The sequence below is a fragment of the Equus asinus genome, chromosome 4, assembly GCF_041296235.1.
Source record: "Equus asinus isolate D_3611 breed Donkey chromosome 4, EquAss-T2T_v2, whole genome shotgun sequence".
Lineage (NCBI taxonomy): Eukaryota > Metazoa > Chordata > Mammalia > Perissodactyla > Equidae > Equus > Equus asinus.
The window spans coordinates 74,732,297-74,753,198 of NC_091793.1; the positions used below are offsets into that span (position 1 = coordinate 74,732,297).

General features: G+C 35.2%; 1 protein-coding gene across 4 annotated transcripts in view; it reads right to left on the reverse strand.

Annotated features, from left to right (window-relative positions):
* Positions 1 to 327: 327 nt before the first annotated feature.
* Positions 328 to 20,902, reverse strand: part of DPP10 (dipeptidyl peptidase like 10) — a 1,237,611-nt gene continuing 1,217,036 nt past the window's right edge. For all 4 annotated transcript variants that reach the window (XM_044769066.2, XM_070507564.1, XM_044769065.2 and 1 more), the window contains 6 exons: positions 20,147 to 20,201; positions 8,882 to 8,981; positions 8,570 to 8,628; positions 8,385 to 8,457; positions 4,280 to 4,353; positions 328 to 2,677 (listed from right to left, as the gene is read on the reverse strand). In XM_044769066.2, coding sequence (XP_044625001.2) covers positions 2,543 to 2,677; positions 4,280 to 4,353; positions 8,385 to 8,457; positions 8,570 to 8,628; positions 8,882 to 8,981; positions 20,147 to 20,201 — 496 coding nt within the window. In that variant the 3' untranslated portion in view covers positions 328 to 2,542. The remainder of the gene's footprint in view (positions 2,678 to 4,279; positions 4,354 to 8,384; positions 8,458 to 8,569; positions 8,629 to 8,881; positions 8,982 to 20,146; positions 20,202 to 20,902) is intronic.

Below are 20,902 nucleotides of genomic sequence, written 5' to 3' on the forward strand. Positions count from 1 at the left end.
CGCTGAGTTAGAGACCTCAGTGGAAGCAATTAAAGTGAAAAAATGCTTTTCTCTTTTAAAGTAGTTTTAACAGGTTATGTGTTTATCTCTGTAGATGATTTAATACTGCTTACCTTTTTTGTTATAGAATTTTTAGTTTACCTTGAGATTTTTTTCTTAACTTTAAGTGGGAAATAACCTTTGGAAAGCTTGCTCCTGGAGTTTTAGAAAACTCTAAGAATGCATAAATATGTGGGAAATAGTGGAATTATGACCAAGGGAAGATGTATAAAGAGGAAAATCCACTTACGTGATTCCTTTAATAATCAGTGTCTCTCTGTTGGTGAACATTCCCTTTATCTAAAATGGCCCAATTATTAAAATTCAAAGAATCACGGAGATGAAAATTTTCTGCCTTCTTATTAAACAGTTGTCTTCATTTGAGATCTATTTAGCCTTTATGGTGAAAGTGGGTTCCAGACAAATGTCTTTCACATTAGAAATTGTATTAAATTAATTGAAAAATAGATAAACATTGATGATAACAATAAAACAAGAGAAGTGATGAACAATAAAGGTAAATACTTTTTAAATGTTACTCAAACAGACATTCAATAAAACCACATCTTTCAGACAACATAATTATCTGCATCATAAAAAAAACTCTAGAGGTTGAAGTTTAAAATATTGATTAAACAGCTTCAGTTGGACTTCAAATCAGCCTAAAAAAAATTTCCATCTTAATAAAATAGGCAAAACTTTCCTTTTAAACATTACACTTATTTTTTTTTAAAAAAATGTGTTTGCTATTCTTGAAAAAGACCTGAAATGGGTCTTTCAGAAAAGAGGGCCTTTCCCATTTTAAATTGAATCCAACGGAGCAGTGAAGACACAATTTCAAAGCATCCAGAAGAAAAGCAGAATATCCAAACCATGACTCACATGTTTCCAAATACCCAGATTTGGGGGTTGATCTTTCAACAAAACAGGAGGGTTACTGAGCAATTTCATGATGATTTTCAGTTTTCTCCTAGTGTTCTGATGTCATGATAATACACACTGTCTGGAGGAATGTTTAAAGACACAGTTTACTGCCTAGATTTATCTGAACTTCTATGCTTGATTACAGACTTCTAGACATCTTCTGGAAGATGCCTCAAGTGAAGTGAGAAAATACTCTTTGACTTTAGTCACCCAAGTTAATATTCTCATGACTTAAATTGACTTCACATAGTCAAGTGTATGTTACACTCTCAGTTGCCCACTACTGCTAGTCAACACAGCACAGGAATTAATGCATTTTGTGCCTTCAACTCAAATTAAATAGTAAATGCTGCTGTGTGTGAGCTTTTTTGCCAATGGATAAAAACTATTTCATTTCTAATTCTCACAAGAAAGATTTAAATTAAACAGTAACAGATGAATTGGGCAGGCCCAGAATACTAAACAGGAACTGGCAAACGAAATAATCCAGCTCTTTGCTTTTACAATGAAGATGAGAATTGATTCTGCATTGAGAGAGAGAAGTAAAATGCGGACCAAGTGTTTTAAAAAAAGCCTTCTTCGGGAAAAGAGCAAAATAGCACTCAGTGGCATTGCATTGTTAACAAAATTTCTTTATCAGAAACTATAATTTAATATTTAAGTATCTAATTTACATATGACAAGGTATCATATTCAAAAAATTAAATTGCAACTAGAAAACCATGAACCACTAAAAACGATACCAAACACAACCCAAACATTTATAGGAAAGCAATAGCTAGAATTTGAATTGGAAAAAATGTTTCATATTTGGCTCATTAAACAAAGCATCCATTATAGCCTGTAAAAGAGCATCTCTTCTAACTCACCAAAAGTTTGTAGCGTGAATAACATGTAAAGATGGATTTATTGATTGTATATGCACACGTGTATATATATTGTGGGACATACACTCGTGTGTTGATTTAAAGATATTGTATCTACTGATAACTGGCTGAACTTTGGAAGGTGCTGAAATCCATATTTCTACAGACCTTTGACCCACTTAATAATGTCTTTTTAAAAACAGAAATTACATAAAATACTCTGTTTTTTATTAAGTGAATATTTTCTTAAGCATAATAATAGACAGTGAAGGAATTGCACTTATTGTAAAGGTACAGTAAGGTGTTAGATTGCAGCTCAGCCATCAAAGACCAGGGACGTAGTACTGATAAGTTGTGCATTATATGCAGATGATGATGGTCATTGAAATTAAAATGAGAGCAACTAGTTACAGAACAAATAAGGGTGTAACAGAAGAAAACATGCACTACTTCTACTTTAATGCAAAACTAATTTCTCCCAGGAAACCAACCATTTGACCTTCCTTACACAAAGAAACAGGTTCTGCACCCTTGGCAACACGGTAGACTTGGACTTCTGTATTCTAATTCTAGTTCATTGTCTCTGAGTGTGCTGTTCCAGTGTCATCTCCCTCAGCGCCCTTGAAATTCTGGAGCATCTACAGTATGACAGTCTCTTGGTTGGGTTTCGTTGAGCCTCAATATACCCTTCAGTTCTATATAAATAGGGTCCATTATTCATCTTCTTCTGGTTCCTGTGGTAACACAGATATTTCTTCCTTTAAACAATCACTGAAGAATCTGAGAATTGTACTGTAGAGATGATACTTGCTCTTCTCAGATACGTTATGACCTTCATCCGGGTAGACCTAAGATAATGAATGCAAAGGAAATTTAAAGTTATCAAAGCAAATATCGTCCCTTAGAATTTATTCTTCTAGCCCCAATACCAAGGGAACTTTGGAAAATAAAGTCTAACCAAAATCTCACTTAACTTTAAGTTCTTTATGTTAAACTTTTCTTTTATATAATAATCATATCATAATCAACATTTGAGACAAACTACAATTTTATGTACTTAAATTAGGATTTGCTAGCCAAAAAAAGTACAGCTTTCCATGTTCACTCTGATCAAGATGGCATTAACAGTCCCCTCAGCTTGACTAAATTTTAGACAGTTTCTTCCTGACTAAGGGCCCCTGACTTCCCTTTGCTTAGAGCATTTAACTTAGAAAACTTGCATTCTAAATTCATTCTCTGAACCTTTGAAATATATGTGAATCTTCTTCCAGACTCTTGCCAGTTTTATAATCCAGGAAATTTCTTTCTCAAAGGCCTGGGAACCATCTCTTTGAAATGCAATCATTGAAGGAGATCACACTCCCATCTCCCAGGCTCTGTGGGAGAATAGGACCCTTTCTCCAAGTTGTAAAACTGTCTTCTGTCATAAAGACACAAGAAAGCTTACTTTTCTGTTTGGTAAGGCCAATTACCAAACACAGATGGACTGTGAGTTCCTCCACCCCAGCTCTTTAAAGCTCTCTAGACTTTTGCTTCAAAATAGTTGAGTTTAGTTTTTCTTCCTTATTGCAGTAGACTTGAATAAAATCTTCCTTGTCTGTTTAATGTTGTGTGGTACAATTTTTACTTTGACAATGTGCTTTCCAATATAAATGACATTTAGTGAGTTTTTTAAAATACAAATACAAATGTTGTCACATCAATTTCTGGGTGTAAAGTTTTTAAATAGTGCCTCACTGCCTCTGAGTAAAGCCCCATACTCCTTCACATTGTTTATGGTTTGACCCACCATCTGTTTATCTCTACATCGTCATCTTTCATCATCCTAGCCCTGGTTCCTGTGTTTTAGATATGTTGAACTGTTTTTTGTTCTTCCAAGTGCTGAGAAATTAAAATTACTTTTTTCCCTTCTGTGACTCCTCCCTCAACTGAAAGTTCCTTGATGGTATAAAGTATGTCTTATTGACTCATCTAGCATAGTGACCACTGTAAACTAAGTCCTTGATAAATATTTATTAAATGTGGTTGAATGCATAGATATGAACCATATTTTGCCCTCTTTTTTCTCATAACATTTACTCAAATCACTCTTTTCCCCCACTTTTCAAGATAAGCGTGATGGAAAATGAGAAAAAGACAAAAGGACTAGAAAGGGAATAGGAAATTATTCTTTTAAAAGAATTCATTATCAGTGGTATGAACAAAAATATGAGAAGAAAAAGACATTTTTGAAGGAGTTTATGCAGTTCACTTGTAAAGCATGAACTGATCCAGGATAAATACACTCATTCTTTCTGTAATTAGGAAAAAAGAACACAATCTTTAGTACCTAAAAAACACAGTGAAAAACAATAGCATGGAGGATGGAGTAATGCAGAGGCTGTGTTCCAAATCTGACAACTAAAACACTATGTTTTAGGAAAACATATTCTTCTCAAAAAGTGACTTACCTGCATAGTATAATTCACTCCAGCTTTTATTAGGTGTTTGATTAATTCTGCTGAATGCTGGAAATGAACTTTTGCTGCAAAAAATTAAATGATGATATTTGAAGGAAATACGTTTCTTAGGATCAGAACTTTTCTATATCAGTTTTTCAAAGAGATTGAGTATTTTACTTTATATATATTGCGCATTTAAAAGACTGATAAGTGGCTTTAACTAGGAAACCAGCAAATACAATGGTAATAAAACATTGAGATTTGCATTATTAAAAAATACACTGAAACAGGAGCTACTACTAAGGCTCTACTTATTGTACATGATGGTGTTTAGTATACTTTATTGTTTATCACTTATCTACAATTACTCACATATTTTATACCGTTATAACAATTTTAACATGGTGAATGCCTTTCTGGATAGGAATATAGCAATTCAGCTTTCTGTTCTTTTCTGAGGATTACGAGGGCCCAGTCTCAGACCTTGGCATTCTGTTTGTTTTTTAATTAGAAAACAATACCCCATATTGAGAACATAGAGCACACATCTCATTATTCAAGGGCTAAATATTTATTGTGGATCCTACTGGTTTCTCCTGTTTCCTTCCAGCTTCCTTCTGCCTGAACCTAAGGTCCAAGACTCTGAAACAAGCAGCACAGCAGACTGGGGTTGGGTGACGGCATTGGCTGTAACTAGCTACGAGGAGTTGGACAAATCACTCAGATCTCTTTGTACAGCACTTTGCTCATATGATGGTCTGGGTTATTCATTCCTACACCATGTGCATATTCAAATTTCTGTAAATAACTTTCTTTTTTTTTTTTTTTCTGAGGAAGATTGTCCCTGAGCTAATGTCTATGCCAATCTTCCTCTATTTTGTATATGGGACACCACCACAGCATGGCTGACAAGTGGTGTAGGTCTACACCTGGGATCTGAACCTGTGAACCCAGGCTGCCAAAGCGGAGCATGCTGAACTTAACCACTACACCACAGGGCTGGCCCCTGTAAATAACTTTTAAGGTAACTTTTTAAAACTGTCTTTGTAAAACTAGGACAGCTTTAGCAATAGCTTAAGCTTCTTCATTGTGATAATTCTATAATACTGAATAATCCTACTAAGTAGCAGACAATAAAAGATTCCAAATGATTATCTAAATCTTTTTAAAATCCACCCAACATTTTTTTCAACATCTTCTATTGTACTTAATGGCAAAATTACCACATCCTCTCTAAATAACAACTTTACAAATTGCTTTGTAAATATAAGCACTAGAAATGCTAGTTAATAGGGACAATGACTGAGGTAAATGATCCCTTATGTAACCCAACTGTTTATTGTAGAAAAAAATTTGAAAAGAACCCTGTCATTTCTCTGTATGGATACAGCTGAAAACATAAATGAATAAATGGATTTTCCAATTGGGTTTTTTTCTGTTTAGTTTCTGGGACAAAACTTGTTGATAATTGCCATTTGTCCCCTTCCTAAAACTAAACATGGACATTAAAGTGAACTGTTTTACTGATAATTTTGGAAGATAAAATTAATAATCATATAGTTATATTGTCATTGATTTAGCACCTATAATCCACCAGTCCCATGTGGGGTGTGTGTGTGGTGTGTGTAGGTGTGCATGTGCAAACACACAGGAGTGTTTCCCCTGATCTGACGTGACCAGTGCTGAACCTCTGCCTTGCTCTATCAGGTGGGGGAAGCACCAGGCCCACGACTGAGAGTCAGATAGGTATAACATGATTTACCTTAATAGCTGCAATGTACTGACAGAGAAATTTGAATAACATGAATATATTCTAGGGTCATGGCAAGACGTAAAATAATTTAACCTTGAATATAATTTATTCCCACAAGTGAAGCTTCAAAGCATAATGAATAAGGTCCTCAATGCTGGCTTCAAATCCCCTTTCTACAAAACAATAACTTTGTGATTTTCAGAAAGTTGTACAAATTCCATATTTATTTTCCCAATCTGCTAAATAAGAAGAGCAATAATACCTACTGCATAGTATTTTTGTGAAAAACAGATGCTATACTATTAAAAGCTTTTGGCACATTTTCTGACATATAATCAGTACTTAATAACTGCTACTCAATGTTATCACTGTTAATATATACGTAAGCTCTTCATACCTTAGAACAAAATTTCAATATTGTTTTAAAATGTTTATGCTCTTTCATCATGTTGCACCCTACACAGGTATTATATAATCTAAGTCGTTTTAAAAATTTTATAATAGTTTTAGATTTTCAGAAAAGTTGCAAAGACAGTACAGAGAATTCCTGTATATCCCTTGCCTAGTTTTCCCTCTTGTTACATTATTATGGTAGATTGGTTACAACTAAGCAACATTTACCTTTTTTTTACCCGCCCCCCCTCCAGGAAAGATTGGCCCTGAGTTAACATCTGTTACCAACGTTTCTCTTTTTTTTTTCTCCCCAAAGCCCAGGTACATAGTTGTATATTCTAGTTGTAAGGCCCTGTAGTTCTTCTACGTGAGCCACCACCACTGCATGGCTACTGACAGACGAATGGTGTGACTCTGCGCCCAGGACCTGAACCCAGGCCACCAAAGCAGAGCACGCGGAACTTTAACCACTAGGCCATCAGGGCTGGTCCCAACAACAAAGAAACATTTAGACATCATGTCTCCTTATCTTCTTTGGGTCTATGAGAACTTTTCAGACTTTCTTTGTTTTTGATGACCTTGACAGTTCTGAGAAGTACTGGTCAGGTGTTTGGTAGAATGTTCCTCCGTAGGGTTTGTCTGATGTTTTTTCTCATGGTTAGACTGGGGTTATGGGTTTCTGGGACAAGAACATAGACATAGTGTGCCACTCATGAAATCATATCAAGGGTACATCCTATCAACGTGACTTGTCACTGCTGATGTTGACCTGGAGCCCCTGGCTGAGATGGTATTTGTCAAATTTCTCTGCTATGAAGTTACTCTTTCTCCCCCTTTCCCTACAGTACACTTTTGGAGCAAATCACTAAGTATAACCCCCTCTACTGGGGGAGGGAGGAGAGGTAAGCTTTTCCTCCTAGTGGGAGAGTATCTACATAAATTATTGGGAATTCCACCTAAGGGAGATTTGTGTCTTCTCCCCATTTACCTATATATCAGCATTGATCTGAGCTCTCATTTAACTATGGCCTCACATGCTCAAAAGTTAAATTCAAAACCTGGTATGATCTTTGCTGTAAGACTTCTTTAGTTATAGTCTTTGTAAAATGGGGTAAAAATACTGAGGCAGGGAGGGGTGGACCAACAAAAACAAGTTCAAGATGTAGGAAATATTTATTCAAGGCTTTGACTCTCTTTGCTCACTTGTCAGGTAGCCTTGGATAAATCAGTTTTGGCTTTGAAATTGATTTTTGTCATCTGTGAATGAGGCTATAAATACTCAGCCTTGTTACAAAGTTTCATACAGAATAATAAAAAAATATAAATTCTTTGAGCCCTGAACACTTCACGTGAATATAAAATGATATTATTTATTACTAGTAATATCAATCATATCCACCTCCAATGTGTAAAGTGATGAAAAAATGAGAGGTGATATGAAAGTGGTTTTTCTAAAGTTTTGTTTTAACTTAAGTGGGCCATCTCACCAGAATGTCATCTCGGTGATGGCACTTTCTGCTATCCTATTGTTTCCTGAGTTATTTTGCATTTGAGGTAGGCTTGATGACATTGTTGTAGCAGTCACTAGCCACATCTGGTTATTTAAATTTAAATTAATTAAAATTAAATGAGATAAAAAATTCAGTTTCTCAGTCATACTAAACACATTTCAAGTGGTTAAGAGCCACATGTGGCTAGTGACTACTGTGTTTAACGACACAGGTAGAACATTTCCATCATCCCAGAAAATTTTATTGGGCAGTGCTGCCAGCTAGGCCCATAACTTTCTCTCCTCTTAGTCCTGACTTCCTTCTTCCCACTTCCCATCAGGCATTGGACTCTTTGTGTCACTCTTCTTTGCTCTCTTCCTCAGCAGGTTTATAGGGCCCCCAGTAAGCAAGTCCTTGAACGTACCCTTTTGTTCAAGGTTAGACCCTATCAATCTGTAGCAGCAAATATACTACTTACTGTCGGCAGTCCCATGAATTATTAATATATTTTCTTCTTTTAAGCCATGAATATTATGTAGCACACTGGATGCCTATAAAGGAAAACAGAAGAATCTGTGTATATAGATCTACCTATATTTGCATTTTGACTGCATTTTTAGAAGAAAAATACTCTTTTTTCTTCATTATTTTTAAATTAGTTACCTGGTACGTGCTTTCTTCTTTAGATGGCATACCAAGGTATCTTTCAGAGAAAGCTGAGGCTGTGACCCAAGAAAACAGACATTTAATAATAAACTAAAAACTATTGGAGTAGCATATTCCATTATTTAATCTCTACGTTTCACATTTGATTGTCATGCTCCAGTGATACTGACTAAATCAGGGAGATGATAAACAGCTGAAAGCATCTCTGATAACAAATGATAAATGAGCTCAATGGACCTCCTCTGCAATGGGACTTTCTTTTCTACAAATCAATACGTTATATTAGGTCAGTCTGTAGGAAGTGCTCACCATACAACTTCAAGTCTGTGATGGGCGCAATCACTGATCCACATTTAAAAAGCTTTTCATCTGATTTTAAGATCATTGACGCAATGTAGCCACCATATCCCTGGCAGAATAAAAAAAAATAATTGTAACAATTATTTCTGGAGACATTTTTAGCTTTTGATCACTGTTTGGTAATATACATATCAGAATGTCTCATAATGTCCCAGACTTGAGCAAAGAATACACTAAGATCACTTTGTACAGATGAAAATTTTGAAAAGAGTTGTTTAAAGTTTTATATAACAAGCTATTTTAACAACCTTAAGAAAAATATAAAATTAACTAAATATCACCGTGGCAAATACTTGCTCTTCAATTTCATACAGTATATCTGCAAACAGCCCCAAATAATTTGAAGCTAGGGAAATATAGCACTTACTAAATTATATATCTTTTTAGGCAAATCACATACGTATATTTAATAAAACATTTAAGTTACGATGGTTATGTAGAATTGGGAAAAGAGAATTAAATACTTAAAATCTATCATCACAAATACGGATTCTGTTTTCAATTCCACACAACTAAGTATTTTAAGGAAATGGGATATGATAAACAATGTTGCTAGTTAGATGAGTTGGATTACTGTTTAAATTTAATTTTTAAATATCCTCCTGCAATGTTTTTGAACTAGTTTAATTATATTCTTAAAAAATAAATCAAAGCATCAGTTTTCTTTTGAAGCCCATGAGCTGACCAGAAAACTTCCAGAGGAAATTTTAACAGTTATAGTGATACTAGGCTCCGGGAATGACCTGATGAATTATCCATTCATTTTAGAAATTAATTTTTAGCTGTGTTCTTCATCTTGCTGGACATCGTAGTATCCTGAAAATTATTAAAAAATATTAACACTCAGGCCTTGGCCCCAGACATTCTCATGCAATTGATTCATGATGAGGTCTACTTTTGAAAGATTTCCAGATGATTCTAGTGTTGTTCAGTGCTATAGAAATCTGTTATTCTCACTAACTTCTTGAGATGAGAAATAGAAACATTTCACTTATGCTTATTTGAAGCATCATTTAAAAAATGGTACATGAAAGTCCAAAATGCAGTCAGACATCACTGAAGTGGCTGAGAGAACATATGTGAAGAGCAGCAGAATACGCCATCCCAAAATATGCCACTTTGGCATATTGATTAGTTTGAGCTGTAGGAACTTGAAAAACAGCAAATGCAGAAAGAAGCTTTCTCTGAATTCCCCTTATTTGTCTAAAGACAAATCTTCCAAAATGAACTCAGTTGTCACAGATGCCCTCCCCAGGGGATCACCAACCAGGAAAGATTGACTCTTGTCACAGGAGAGGAGAGTAGAGGCCAACACCACACACGGACAAACTTTGTCACAAATTGTATCTCCCATCTATTCTTCCAAGGTCCCATTCATCTTTCCTAACAATCATTTACTCTCTCCTAAAAAGCCTACATCTTTCTCCCCTTTTCCTATTAAAATGGAATTTAAGCTTGAATTCTAAGCCACCTCAAAGAGTTACTCAGTTTCCCTGGTTTCTCTCATGTAGACATGAGATATACAGGTCAATAAACTTTTGTTGTTTTTTTCTCATCAATCTGTCTATTACAGGGAGTCTCAAGCAAGAACTCAGAAGGGAAAAGGGGAAACTATTTTTCCTTACCTACATATGTCTATTTTGTCCTGGAATATTTGGCTAGTTTCCAGAAGATTGAACAAAGCTTCTCCAACAATGAGGAACTGAGGGAAAGACAATTATCCTTCATAGTTAAGCCACCACGGAGTACCTTTGCTCAGTCTCTTTGGGAGAGACAAAAATAGCCTTAGATCAGCAAAATTTGAAAGTAACAGGCTTAAATTTGTTAACACATCTAAATAAAGGAGTGGAAAGGAGGGAAAATAATTTCCTTCTACCGTCTGGGTTCTTGGCTGAGATGTTTTGTAACAAAAGACAGACTGACAAGAGAAAGATAAACGGAAGTTTATTAACATGTATGCCTCACGTACACATGGAAGATACCCAGGGGAACTGAATAATACCCTGAAATGGCCCAAGCCACCATCTAAATACCATCTTTAGTCAAAGACAAAAGAAAGATATTGGAGGAAGGGCAGTTATGAGAGGTTGCCAGGAAAAGAACAATAAACAAGGGTAAGGCTTGTTATGAAGATTGAAGTCAGCGCCTTCTCCACTGATGAGTTTCTTATGATTTAGAGTCATCCTTCTCTTCTTGGTACAGAGAGGGGGAGACAAATGGAGATTTCTTTCATGAATGTAAACATCCTTTACAAAAGGGTAACTTCTATGTTTTCAAAGCTTCTCCTGTGTCTGGTCTTTCTTAAAATAATCAGCTCAAAATAACCCTTATGTCAAAGTCACATATCTGGGGTGGCGTATTCTGCTTCCCTTCAGAAGTATGAAATGGTAGTATGAATCATGCAAAGCAAGTAAATAAATATTATAGAGCAAAAGTGTGGAATGCCCTTGAAAGTTCTGTCCCTAGAGGGAGCCTTTCCAGTGTATTGTTTTTAGTTCTCTGTATGCAGATGAGATCAGGGTGTTGCAGCCAAGAGGTTTCAAGTAGTTCCCATGGGCCAATACTCTTCCCATAGTGAGAAATGCATCTTGATTGATGTACATCTTGGTTGATAACTTTTCTGGTTCTAATTCCACATTGGCCAAGCAAATTTTCAACTGACTATGATTTGTTTATATACATAAACTGACTACTGAGAGAATACTTGAGTATTCTAATCCTTGGAACAACTGTACATCACATTTGAATAACATAAATTAATAAATAGGTATTAATGGTAATTTTTTTTTGATTGTTTTTAGGAAGATTAGCCCTGAGCTAACTGCTGCCAATCCTCCTCTTTTTGCTGAAGAAGACTGGCCCTGAGCTAACATCCATGCCTATCTTCCTCTACTTTATATGTGGGACTCCTGCCACCACATGGCTTGCCAAGTGGTGGCATGTCCGCACCTGGGATCCGAATTGGTGAATGCCGGGCCATGGAAGTGGAATGTGTGCGCTTAACCGCTGTGCCACTGGGCTGGCCCCAATGGTAAAATGTTTTTTAACTCAATTTCACATGATTCTCAGAGTCTGATTATCTCCAGGAAATAAGAAGAATGGTCCAAAAGAGGGGCAGATCCTAAAACAGTGCATCTCAACTCGAAGTTCATTCAAACCACTTGGGAATCTTGTTAAAATGCATATTCTAATTCAGTAGATCTGGGGTGGGTTAAAAGATTGTGTAGTTTTAACAAACTCCCAGGGGATGCCTATACTGCTAGTCCACATTTTAAATAGCAAGTTTTCCTAGCATAATAGTATAATAAAGATACCTACCAAAACATCTTCCTAGCTTCTGCCAGCATTCCCTAGACCAATGGAGCTGCAAAAATGTATCAATGCCCTCACAAAAAATTCAATCTGTGGAGAATGGACTGTGGAGCAATCCACGTGATTCTAAAGTGAAACTAGGGCTGTAAATCATTGCTGCTGCGCAGGAGTTGTATTTTACTATTTTTTTAGATATGAAAATTTTGGATTAATGAAGCTAAATACTCTTTAAGACTTAATGATGGTGAAAGCTGTTGAGTAAAATTCTCTACAGGCTTTAAAAACCTGATCCAAAATGCTGCTTTAATTTGATTTCAGAGAAATAACTTCTATTTTTAAAGGAAAATCAACACCGGCAGGAATTAGAATAAATTAAATTTTAATTGCTCACCTTCCTCTCTACCACTTCATATTTAGTCACTGAATGTAAGAGTAGATCATGAAAAGGTTCTTGGAAAATATATTCCAGAAGAGGGTAGAAATGAGATGTAAGTTCTAGCTAGACGTAAAGACGGTGATTTTAATTTTCAAAACAACTCTCATCTATCTATCAGGAACATGCCACAAACTAGGGGTCATCATATTGACTCTGTAGTCAATTAGAGGATATTTTTGATTTAAATGAAAAAGTCAATAGTTAGTATAGGCTGCTGTGTTTCAATTGTGCTGTCATTTCATTGGTTTCTCATTGGTCAGCTTTTTTCATTCATTATAACTGTTATGTCATTTCCATTTAGAAAACATTTCAGCATTACTTATAAACTTTTAATGAATTTATCTTATTTTTAAAAAAATCTTGTTTACCCATAAAATATCTGTGAAATATTGAAATGAAATTGGATATAAAAAGGCAAAAGTTATCTTCTATGCTGGCTGAAGTTTATCTCCTCTATTTTCCTCTAGTATCCATGTGATAGTTTTGAAAGGTTATGCATTCATTTAATCAGTGCTTTCCTGTGTTTACAGGCCCATCATTTCAATAGGTAGAAAGTAGGAGGAGTATTGTATAAAAATATATATTATTTGACACAGACCATTCTTAGAAATCCTATCAGTCTGTTCCTGAATCAGCTTACATGGTCTGAGAGCATAGATTAGAATTGCTCTCCAAACTCTGAAAGATTAAGCTAGAACAAATAACACACAGCACAAAAAATATCAGCCAATTTCTTGGAGTTCACTGTTTCAGCTTTATGAACACCCACAGTGAAATGTACCTCAGGACTTCTAAGTAAATTTAGTTTCTGCTGGTAAAGTCAATTATAATGGATGAAATTAGCTAGCTGGACAGATGTAGATGCAGAGGTAGCTGCATATATAGATATGTCAACCATAAAACAGGATGGATTTTAGACCAAAAGGAGAAAAAGCAGGAACCAGAAATTCAATCAAATATTGATGAATATAAAGAAAAGAAGTTGATGAGAGATGGGAAATTCCTGGCCCTAGTGCTTCCATTCATCCTGCTTTTCCCAGAGGGACTATCTCAAATGAATCATACCACTTTTCACTCTGAATTCTAACTCAGCCTGGAATCTGACACGGTGGCTCTGCTTTAGCCTCATTGGTGGTAAAAAACATGTGCGGCGAGTCCATTCCTAGCATTTCATGAAACTGATAACTCACTCCTCCACTGAGAGCAAAACAAAACTAAGCAAAAACAAAAAGTAAATACAAAGTGGTGGCTAAAAAAAAAGAGAGAGTCGGAGAACCACTAAAACAGCAACTAAAAATAATTTTAAATGCAATCTTGAATGGGTACAAAAGTAATGAATCCCGAGAGGCCAGATACAAACTGAAAACTGGAAACCAGAGAGGCAGACAAGCATAAAGCTGGAGTTTTCTCCAAATGCAAGTGATTCTGACTTTCTGCTATGATGGTATCTTTAGTGGATGGGGTACACAAAATGCATAGATTCCACACAATGCGTCTAAAAAAAGTCTGCATAAGACTAGACCCCTAAAGGATTGTCTAAAAATGACAAGAAATAAGCATGCTGCACAAAAAGGATTGGTGAAAATGTTTTTGCTTTTTTGTTTGCCCTTCCTGTCATGAACTTTTACTGAGCTATTTAAAAAAAAATTAATCTGGACTAAAACTTTCAGCCATAAGTCTACACTGGGGTTTGCAGATCCAATTTACCACACAGGTGTGATGAAAAGAAAAACAAAACACAATACAAAAATGCAAATGTAAGATGAACCTAAAAGAAGTCTCATAGATAAGATTCCACTTTTGATGGAAGACAATAAACCACAGATTCAGACAACCCATCAAAACCCAAATATGATGAATAAAAGATATCCCTAACTATACACATATTGGATAAACTACAGAACACCAAAGAAAAATATCTTAAAATAAATAATAAATGTGAAAGATTCAGTGTTTCTGAGATGTCAGTTCTCCCTAGATGATCTACAGGTTGGGTACAATTCCCATGGAAACCCCTACGGGCTATTTTGTTGAAATTACAAAACATGATTCTAAAATCTATAAAGAAACACAATGCACCCAGATGAGATAAAAGAACTCTGAAAAAGAACAAGATGGAAGAACTTCTCTCTCATTTCAAGATATAATACAAGGGTGATTTACTGTTTTTTAACTTATCTCAATTTTAGAAATGAAAAAAGGAGGAATAGTTTTGTAGTTATACTTCCTGTGATTTCATAAGTCTTAATGTGAAAGTGTCTGTTGCACAATCTAAATGGTCAATAAATCAGCTATGTTAAACTATATATATATATATATATATATATATATATATATATAAATGGCAATAAACTCATGAAAAGATGCTCAATATTGTTAAACATCAGTGAACTGAAAATGAAAATGAAAGGAATACCTCTATTCACCCACTGGAATAATTTAAGTTAAAAAACTGGTAATACTAAGTCTTAGTGAGGATATAGAGTGCCTGGAAGTCTCACATATGCTGTTGGTAAAATAAAATGATACAACTACTTTGAAAAAAGTTTGGCAATTCCTTGTAAAAGTAAACATGGATTTACCATACAATCCAACAATTTTACTCCTAGATTTTTACCAAAGAAAAACAAAAATATATGTCTACTCAAAAACTTGCACACAAATGTTTATACCAACTTTATCCCTAATTGGCAAAAATTAGAAACTACAAAAATGTTCAACACTAGGTGAATGGATAAACAATTATTTTATAGCCATACAATGAAATACTATTCTGAAATATACATGAATAAAACGAAAAATGTTTTGGAAAAAGGAAGGAAGAGAAAGAAAACAAAATAATTCAATCAAAATGAATGGAAGAAAGGAGGAAAAATAGAAAAAATAAGATAGAAGTCACAAATAATGAACATTTAAATGCAGCAGTAATCACAGTTGGTATAAACGGCTACAGTCTTCAATTAGAATACACAAATTGGTAGAAAAATTAAAAATATTCATCTTTCTGTCTTTTAAAAGGGCGTACCTAAATCATGAGGACAAGATTTGAATAGTAAGATGAAACAGTGAAAAACAAGTGTGCACTAGTGAAAAGAATGCTGATGCTGCAATTGTAATAATAAAAAAGTCATCTTTAATGCAAAAATTTAATAGAGATAAACTGAGTCAGTGCAAAGCAAAAGGATTCAGTTCACCCAGAAGATATAATAATTCTGAACTTGGAAAGACTAAAAATAAGTAGCTTTAAAATATACACAGCAAACATTAACCTAACGACGAGAGATTGAATAATTCACCATTATAATGGGATATTGTAACCTGCCTCTCTTGGAAATTAGAGACAAAATAAATCATTGAGTAAGTTTCTTATTTAAACATCATGATGGACTGTTCGATTAACTGAACATGTATGTAACACAACCTTTTCAGCACATATGAATATTTTATAAAGTATGTCCTTCCTCAGTCATAAATCAGTCAATATTTCAAAGGATTTCTCTTATGCAATTCAAAGGATTTCTGTGGCCAATTCTTTGACCACAGTTCTATTATAATCAAAGGCAATAACAGAAAAGTATTCACAATTTTTTAATTTAATTTTGAATAAAAATAAATTAGAGGGCATAGACTTATCCTAGAAATCGAGAAATACAAATATTAAGTTTTTAAAAAGTACTACATATAAGTACAAATGGGAAGTACCTAAGGAGTGTTGCAAAGAGATTTTATAACTCAAATGCTTACATTTGAAAGGAAGAATGCTAAAGATTAATAAACTAGACGTTCAACTTAATAATTTAAGAATAACACAAACTTAAAAAGTAGAAGAAAAAAATAATGGCAAAAGTAGAAATTAGTGAAATAGGAAACAAAGATGAACAGAGAAGAACTAAGCCAAAATATGGTTCATTAAAAAAGAGAGACGGATGGAGGGCTGGAAGGAAGACAAGCAGGGAGAACACGAGCAAGAGCAATCAAGAGAGAGCATCCATGCGACCAAGGGCAAGAGAGTGCCCAGCCAAAGCAGGAAGGCACCAAGAAGCCAAACTGGGAGTCAAAATGGGACATTACCACCACTAGTGAAGCAATTCAAATATTCTTGAAAAATATATGAAATGGAACAAACCCTTTTTGAAGTAGTCAAACCGACTCCCGAAGAAGTGGAAAAACTTAATAGTCCTGTATTGGTTAAATAAATTTAAACTTGAACTAAAATTTCTCCAACAAAGAAAGCAAGAGCTCCAGATACCTTTGCAAGCTAATTCCAATTCTAAAGAAGCTTTTCAGACAATAGAAAATGCAAGAGCATTACTCCCCAGCCCATTTTAAAGTTTAGCAGAATCCAATTTGATACTGAAATAAAACATTCCAAGAAAAAAAATTGCAAGATGTATTCAGCCTTAAAGCTAATAGCATTCCCTTGTATACTGAGAAAGCCACATTCTAATTTATAATTCACTCATGTGTATGCATATTTGTTCAATTGCAATAGAATATTTTTTTCCACTTAAATTCATTTATGTTTTCATTTGTTTATATCCTGTGTCAGTCTGTTGTATATTTAGACTGCCAGCATCAGTTGCCCTGAGGCTTATCAGCCCCCAATACAATGATAAGCATGAGATTTTGAACTTCTAAGTCTGAGGCCTAGAGTTTTATTTTCCCATATTTTTTGGGCTAACATCCAAATTTCCTAGTTAATGTGGAGGACGCTTTAAGATCTCTGTCCACTCTTCCTCTTGGTCTTGTTGCCTATCATCCCCTTATGTGAGCCTTAATTATAGTCACTTTATTTCAAGTTCTCCAAACATGCTCTCCTTCAGAAACTGCATTTACATGAGACCACTCTCCTTGCCCTCTACTTTGCTGAATGATTTTCACCATCCAGTTCATGCTCCACTTTCTCCATGAGGCTTTTTACAACCTTGTGAATCTTCTCTCAATTTCCACAGTAATGAATATATGTATAACTCATGTGGTCCTTTTTTCCTACTTATGTGTACGGTAGATAGAGTGCAGAAATACAAAAGCCCTGAGTCCTTTGTGCATTGTTACATATTTCAGGACCAGTAAGGAGCAAAATTACTCTCCTCTATATGCACTTTTCTTGTGGTAAAAGATATGTAACATAAAATTGACTATCTTAACCACGTTTAAGTGCACATTTCAGTAGCATCAAGTGTGTTCACATTGTGGTGAAACTCATCTTTAGAACTTTTTCATCTTGTGACTGAAATTCTGTATTCATTAAACAGCTTCTTTCCCCCTGCCCTGGGCCCTAGCAACCACCATTCTACTGTTTCCATGAAACTTGACCACTCTAGACACCTCACATAAGCAGAATCACACAGTATATCTTTCTCTGTACTGGTTTACTTCATTGAGCACAATGTCCTCAAGGCTCATCCATGCTGTAGCATGTGACAAGATTTCGCTATATGTACTTTTTAAATGTATCTAGAGTTTCCATTTCTTTGGAATGATTACTTTCTTAGATATTTTCATTTTTTCACTGATATCTTTGTCTCTAATGATAGGCTATCATTTATGTATTTGTTTGCATTTATGTTGGAAAAGCACTGTTCACAAACTATTTTTACTGATCCCTTGAATATTATTGACAACAAGAAATAAATGCAGCAAAGACATGGTGCACTGCAGCTGGCTGAAGTAGGGAGAGAAAGGCAGTGATTTGTGCTGATTTTTATTTTACTCATTTGTTAAGTAGCTTTTTATGCACCTACTTGTCAGTGTACAGCACTAATATTTATGCCCCAGTAAAATTGCCAGTTATCTCTTTTCATATATCTCAGGGTTCACTTATGAATAGTGGAAAAGACTTCATGTTTAAATCCATGAGCACCAAGAATTTGCTTTGTCTAAGTAGTGCAAGATCTCCTTCCTTTTTTCTTCGTATCCTTGCGGTGTATAGCTCTGTGATATGTATAAACGAGGTTCTTAATAAATATCTATATGAGGTTTATTTTCCGACTGTGAAAATGATATAGAACCCGACACAAACATTGCTTCAATAAGAAGGAAATATCTTGCAGAAAACAGAGAAGACATAATTATGCATATAGTCATCATTCTGTTTCTAAGCCATGTCAGTCTTCCCAAAGGCTGTGGCACTTGCTGTTGCTGCTGTGCCTTAAGAGATCTGCATGACTGGCTCCCTTTTGTTATTTAGACATCAGTTTAAATATCACTTAATTGGCGGGGCCTTACTTGACCACTCAATCTAATACCATTGACCCTTCCTGCAGTTAACTTTTATCCATTGATTTTGTTTGTTTGTTTTCCTTATGAGACTTTTTTTTTAAAGGTTTTTATTTATTTATTTATTTATTTATATTTTTTCTCCCCAAAGACCCCTGGTACATAGTTGTATATTTTAGTTGTGGGTCCTTCTAGTTGTGGCATGTGGGACGCTGCTTCAGCGTGGTTTGATGAGTAGTGCCATGTCCGCGCCCAGGATTCGACCTGACGAAACACTAAGCCACCTGCAGCAGAGCGCGCGAACTTAACCACTCGGCCACGGGGCCAGCCCCCCTTATGAGACTTCTTATCATGTGGAACTGTTAATGCTACCTAAATAGCTAAGATAAATGCAGCCAATAGTTAACATAGCTTAATATAAGGGAAGCCATCTTATAGAGGGGAACCATGTTAGGACTATAAATAACCCTGATCCATAAGACACCGCCTTTTCCTTGTTAGCAATGCTGGAGGTTGCACATAGCTTAGAGCAGTACACATCTGCTTGCTCTGTTATTTTCATGGCCTTGGCTTATACATAGACCTCCCTATTCCAATAAGGCAATAACTGTTCTTTCAGCTTTTCCAGGGATGTAGTAACCTTCGGGAAAAAGCCCTCTGTTGGTATCTGTCAGCACTGACAAGAGAAAGGGATGCTCTGTAGTCTCAAAGACAACAAGACCAGATGGTCAACATTCTGAGACCCCTCCCTGCTTCAGCCCATTTGCCCCATATAACCGCTTCAAAATTGTGTAGTTTTAAGATGTTTCTTTAGGACACTAGTCTGCCATTTTCCCTCTTGCTGGCAAGCTGTAATAGAAAGACCTTTTCTCTCCTACCAGCTTGCCTCTTGACGGTTGGCTCATCCTGCGGTGAGTAGAAGGCCCCCTTTAGCACTTAAATAGCTATGTTTTTCATTTATTGTTTATTATCTGTTTCTCCTCTCTAGAAGGTAAGCTTCATGCCAATGGAGGTCTTTTTTTGTCCTGTTGTTGCTCTATTTCTAATACCAGGCACTAATTAGGTACTCAATAGTCACTGAATTAATGACTATATATAATATTAATTATAATATTACATTTTAAAGGATAACACAGAGAAATTATAGTAAAATGAGGAAAGTAATTACATATGTATACATATAAACACATACAACACACACATACATATACATACATATATGTACACACAATTTTTCCACTATTTACCTTTCCAAAAATGCTTAATCTTTTGGAGTCAATGTATGGCTGTTTCAATAGAAATCTGCAATGAGAAAAAAACATATATATGTATACGCTTTATCTTTTTGAGTCAAATGCACATGGGGATTCATTCTTGGCACCAAAGTAACCAGAAGTCAAACTAGAAATACTTTTGTGGTTTCAACTGTATTCATGTAGAAGGGTCATGTATTCCAAAACCTTGATAATCAAAGTGAGGATCCAGCAGTTAGCATCAGCTGTCAGCTTGATACAAATGCAGAATCTTGGGCTCCATTCCAAGCATCCTGAGTCAACATTTACATTTTAACAATATCCTAGCCAGTTTCTATGTACTGTTTTAAAGCACTTACTAGAGTTCTCAGGCCACTTTTTCATGGCAGTGTGGTAATGGTATCTGTGACGCTCAAGAACTGTTAATTAACTAGGGAAATAATAGACATTGTGGATTATTATAAATAAATAATGCAGTGGTATAATTAAGATCTTTCTCATTTTGATAAATCCAAAATGAATTCTAATTCCACAGGGGAAGTATAATTCTTTTATCATGGCAGTAGGAGTAAAATATACTTGAAAAAAAAATGCAATAGTCTATATGATTAACTTAGAAAATTGTCCAATCACTAAAATACAAACCTCTGAGTCACTATTGAGCAGTAGTATATATTGATGTGGATTAAGGCTGCCCCAGCTAGAGAAGCCCAAGGTGACCTGGCCTACATGCCAAACTATATGACCCAG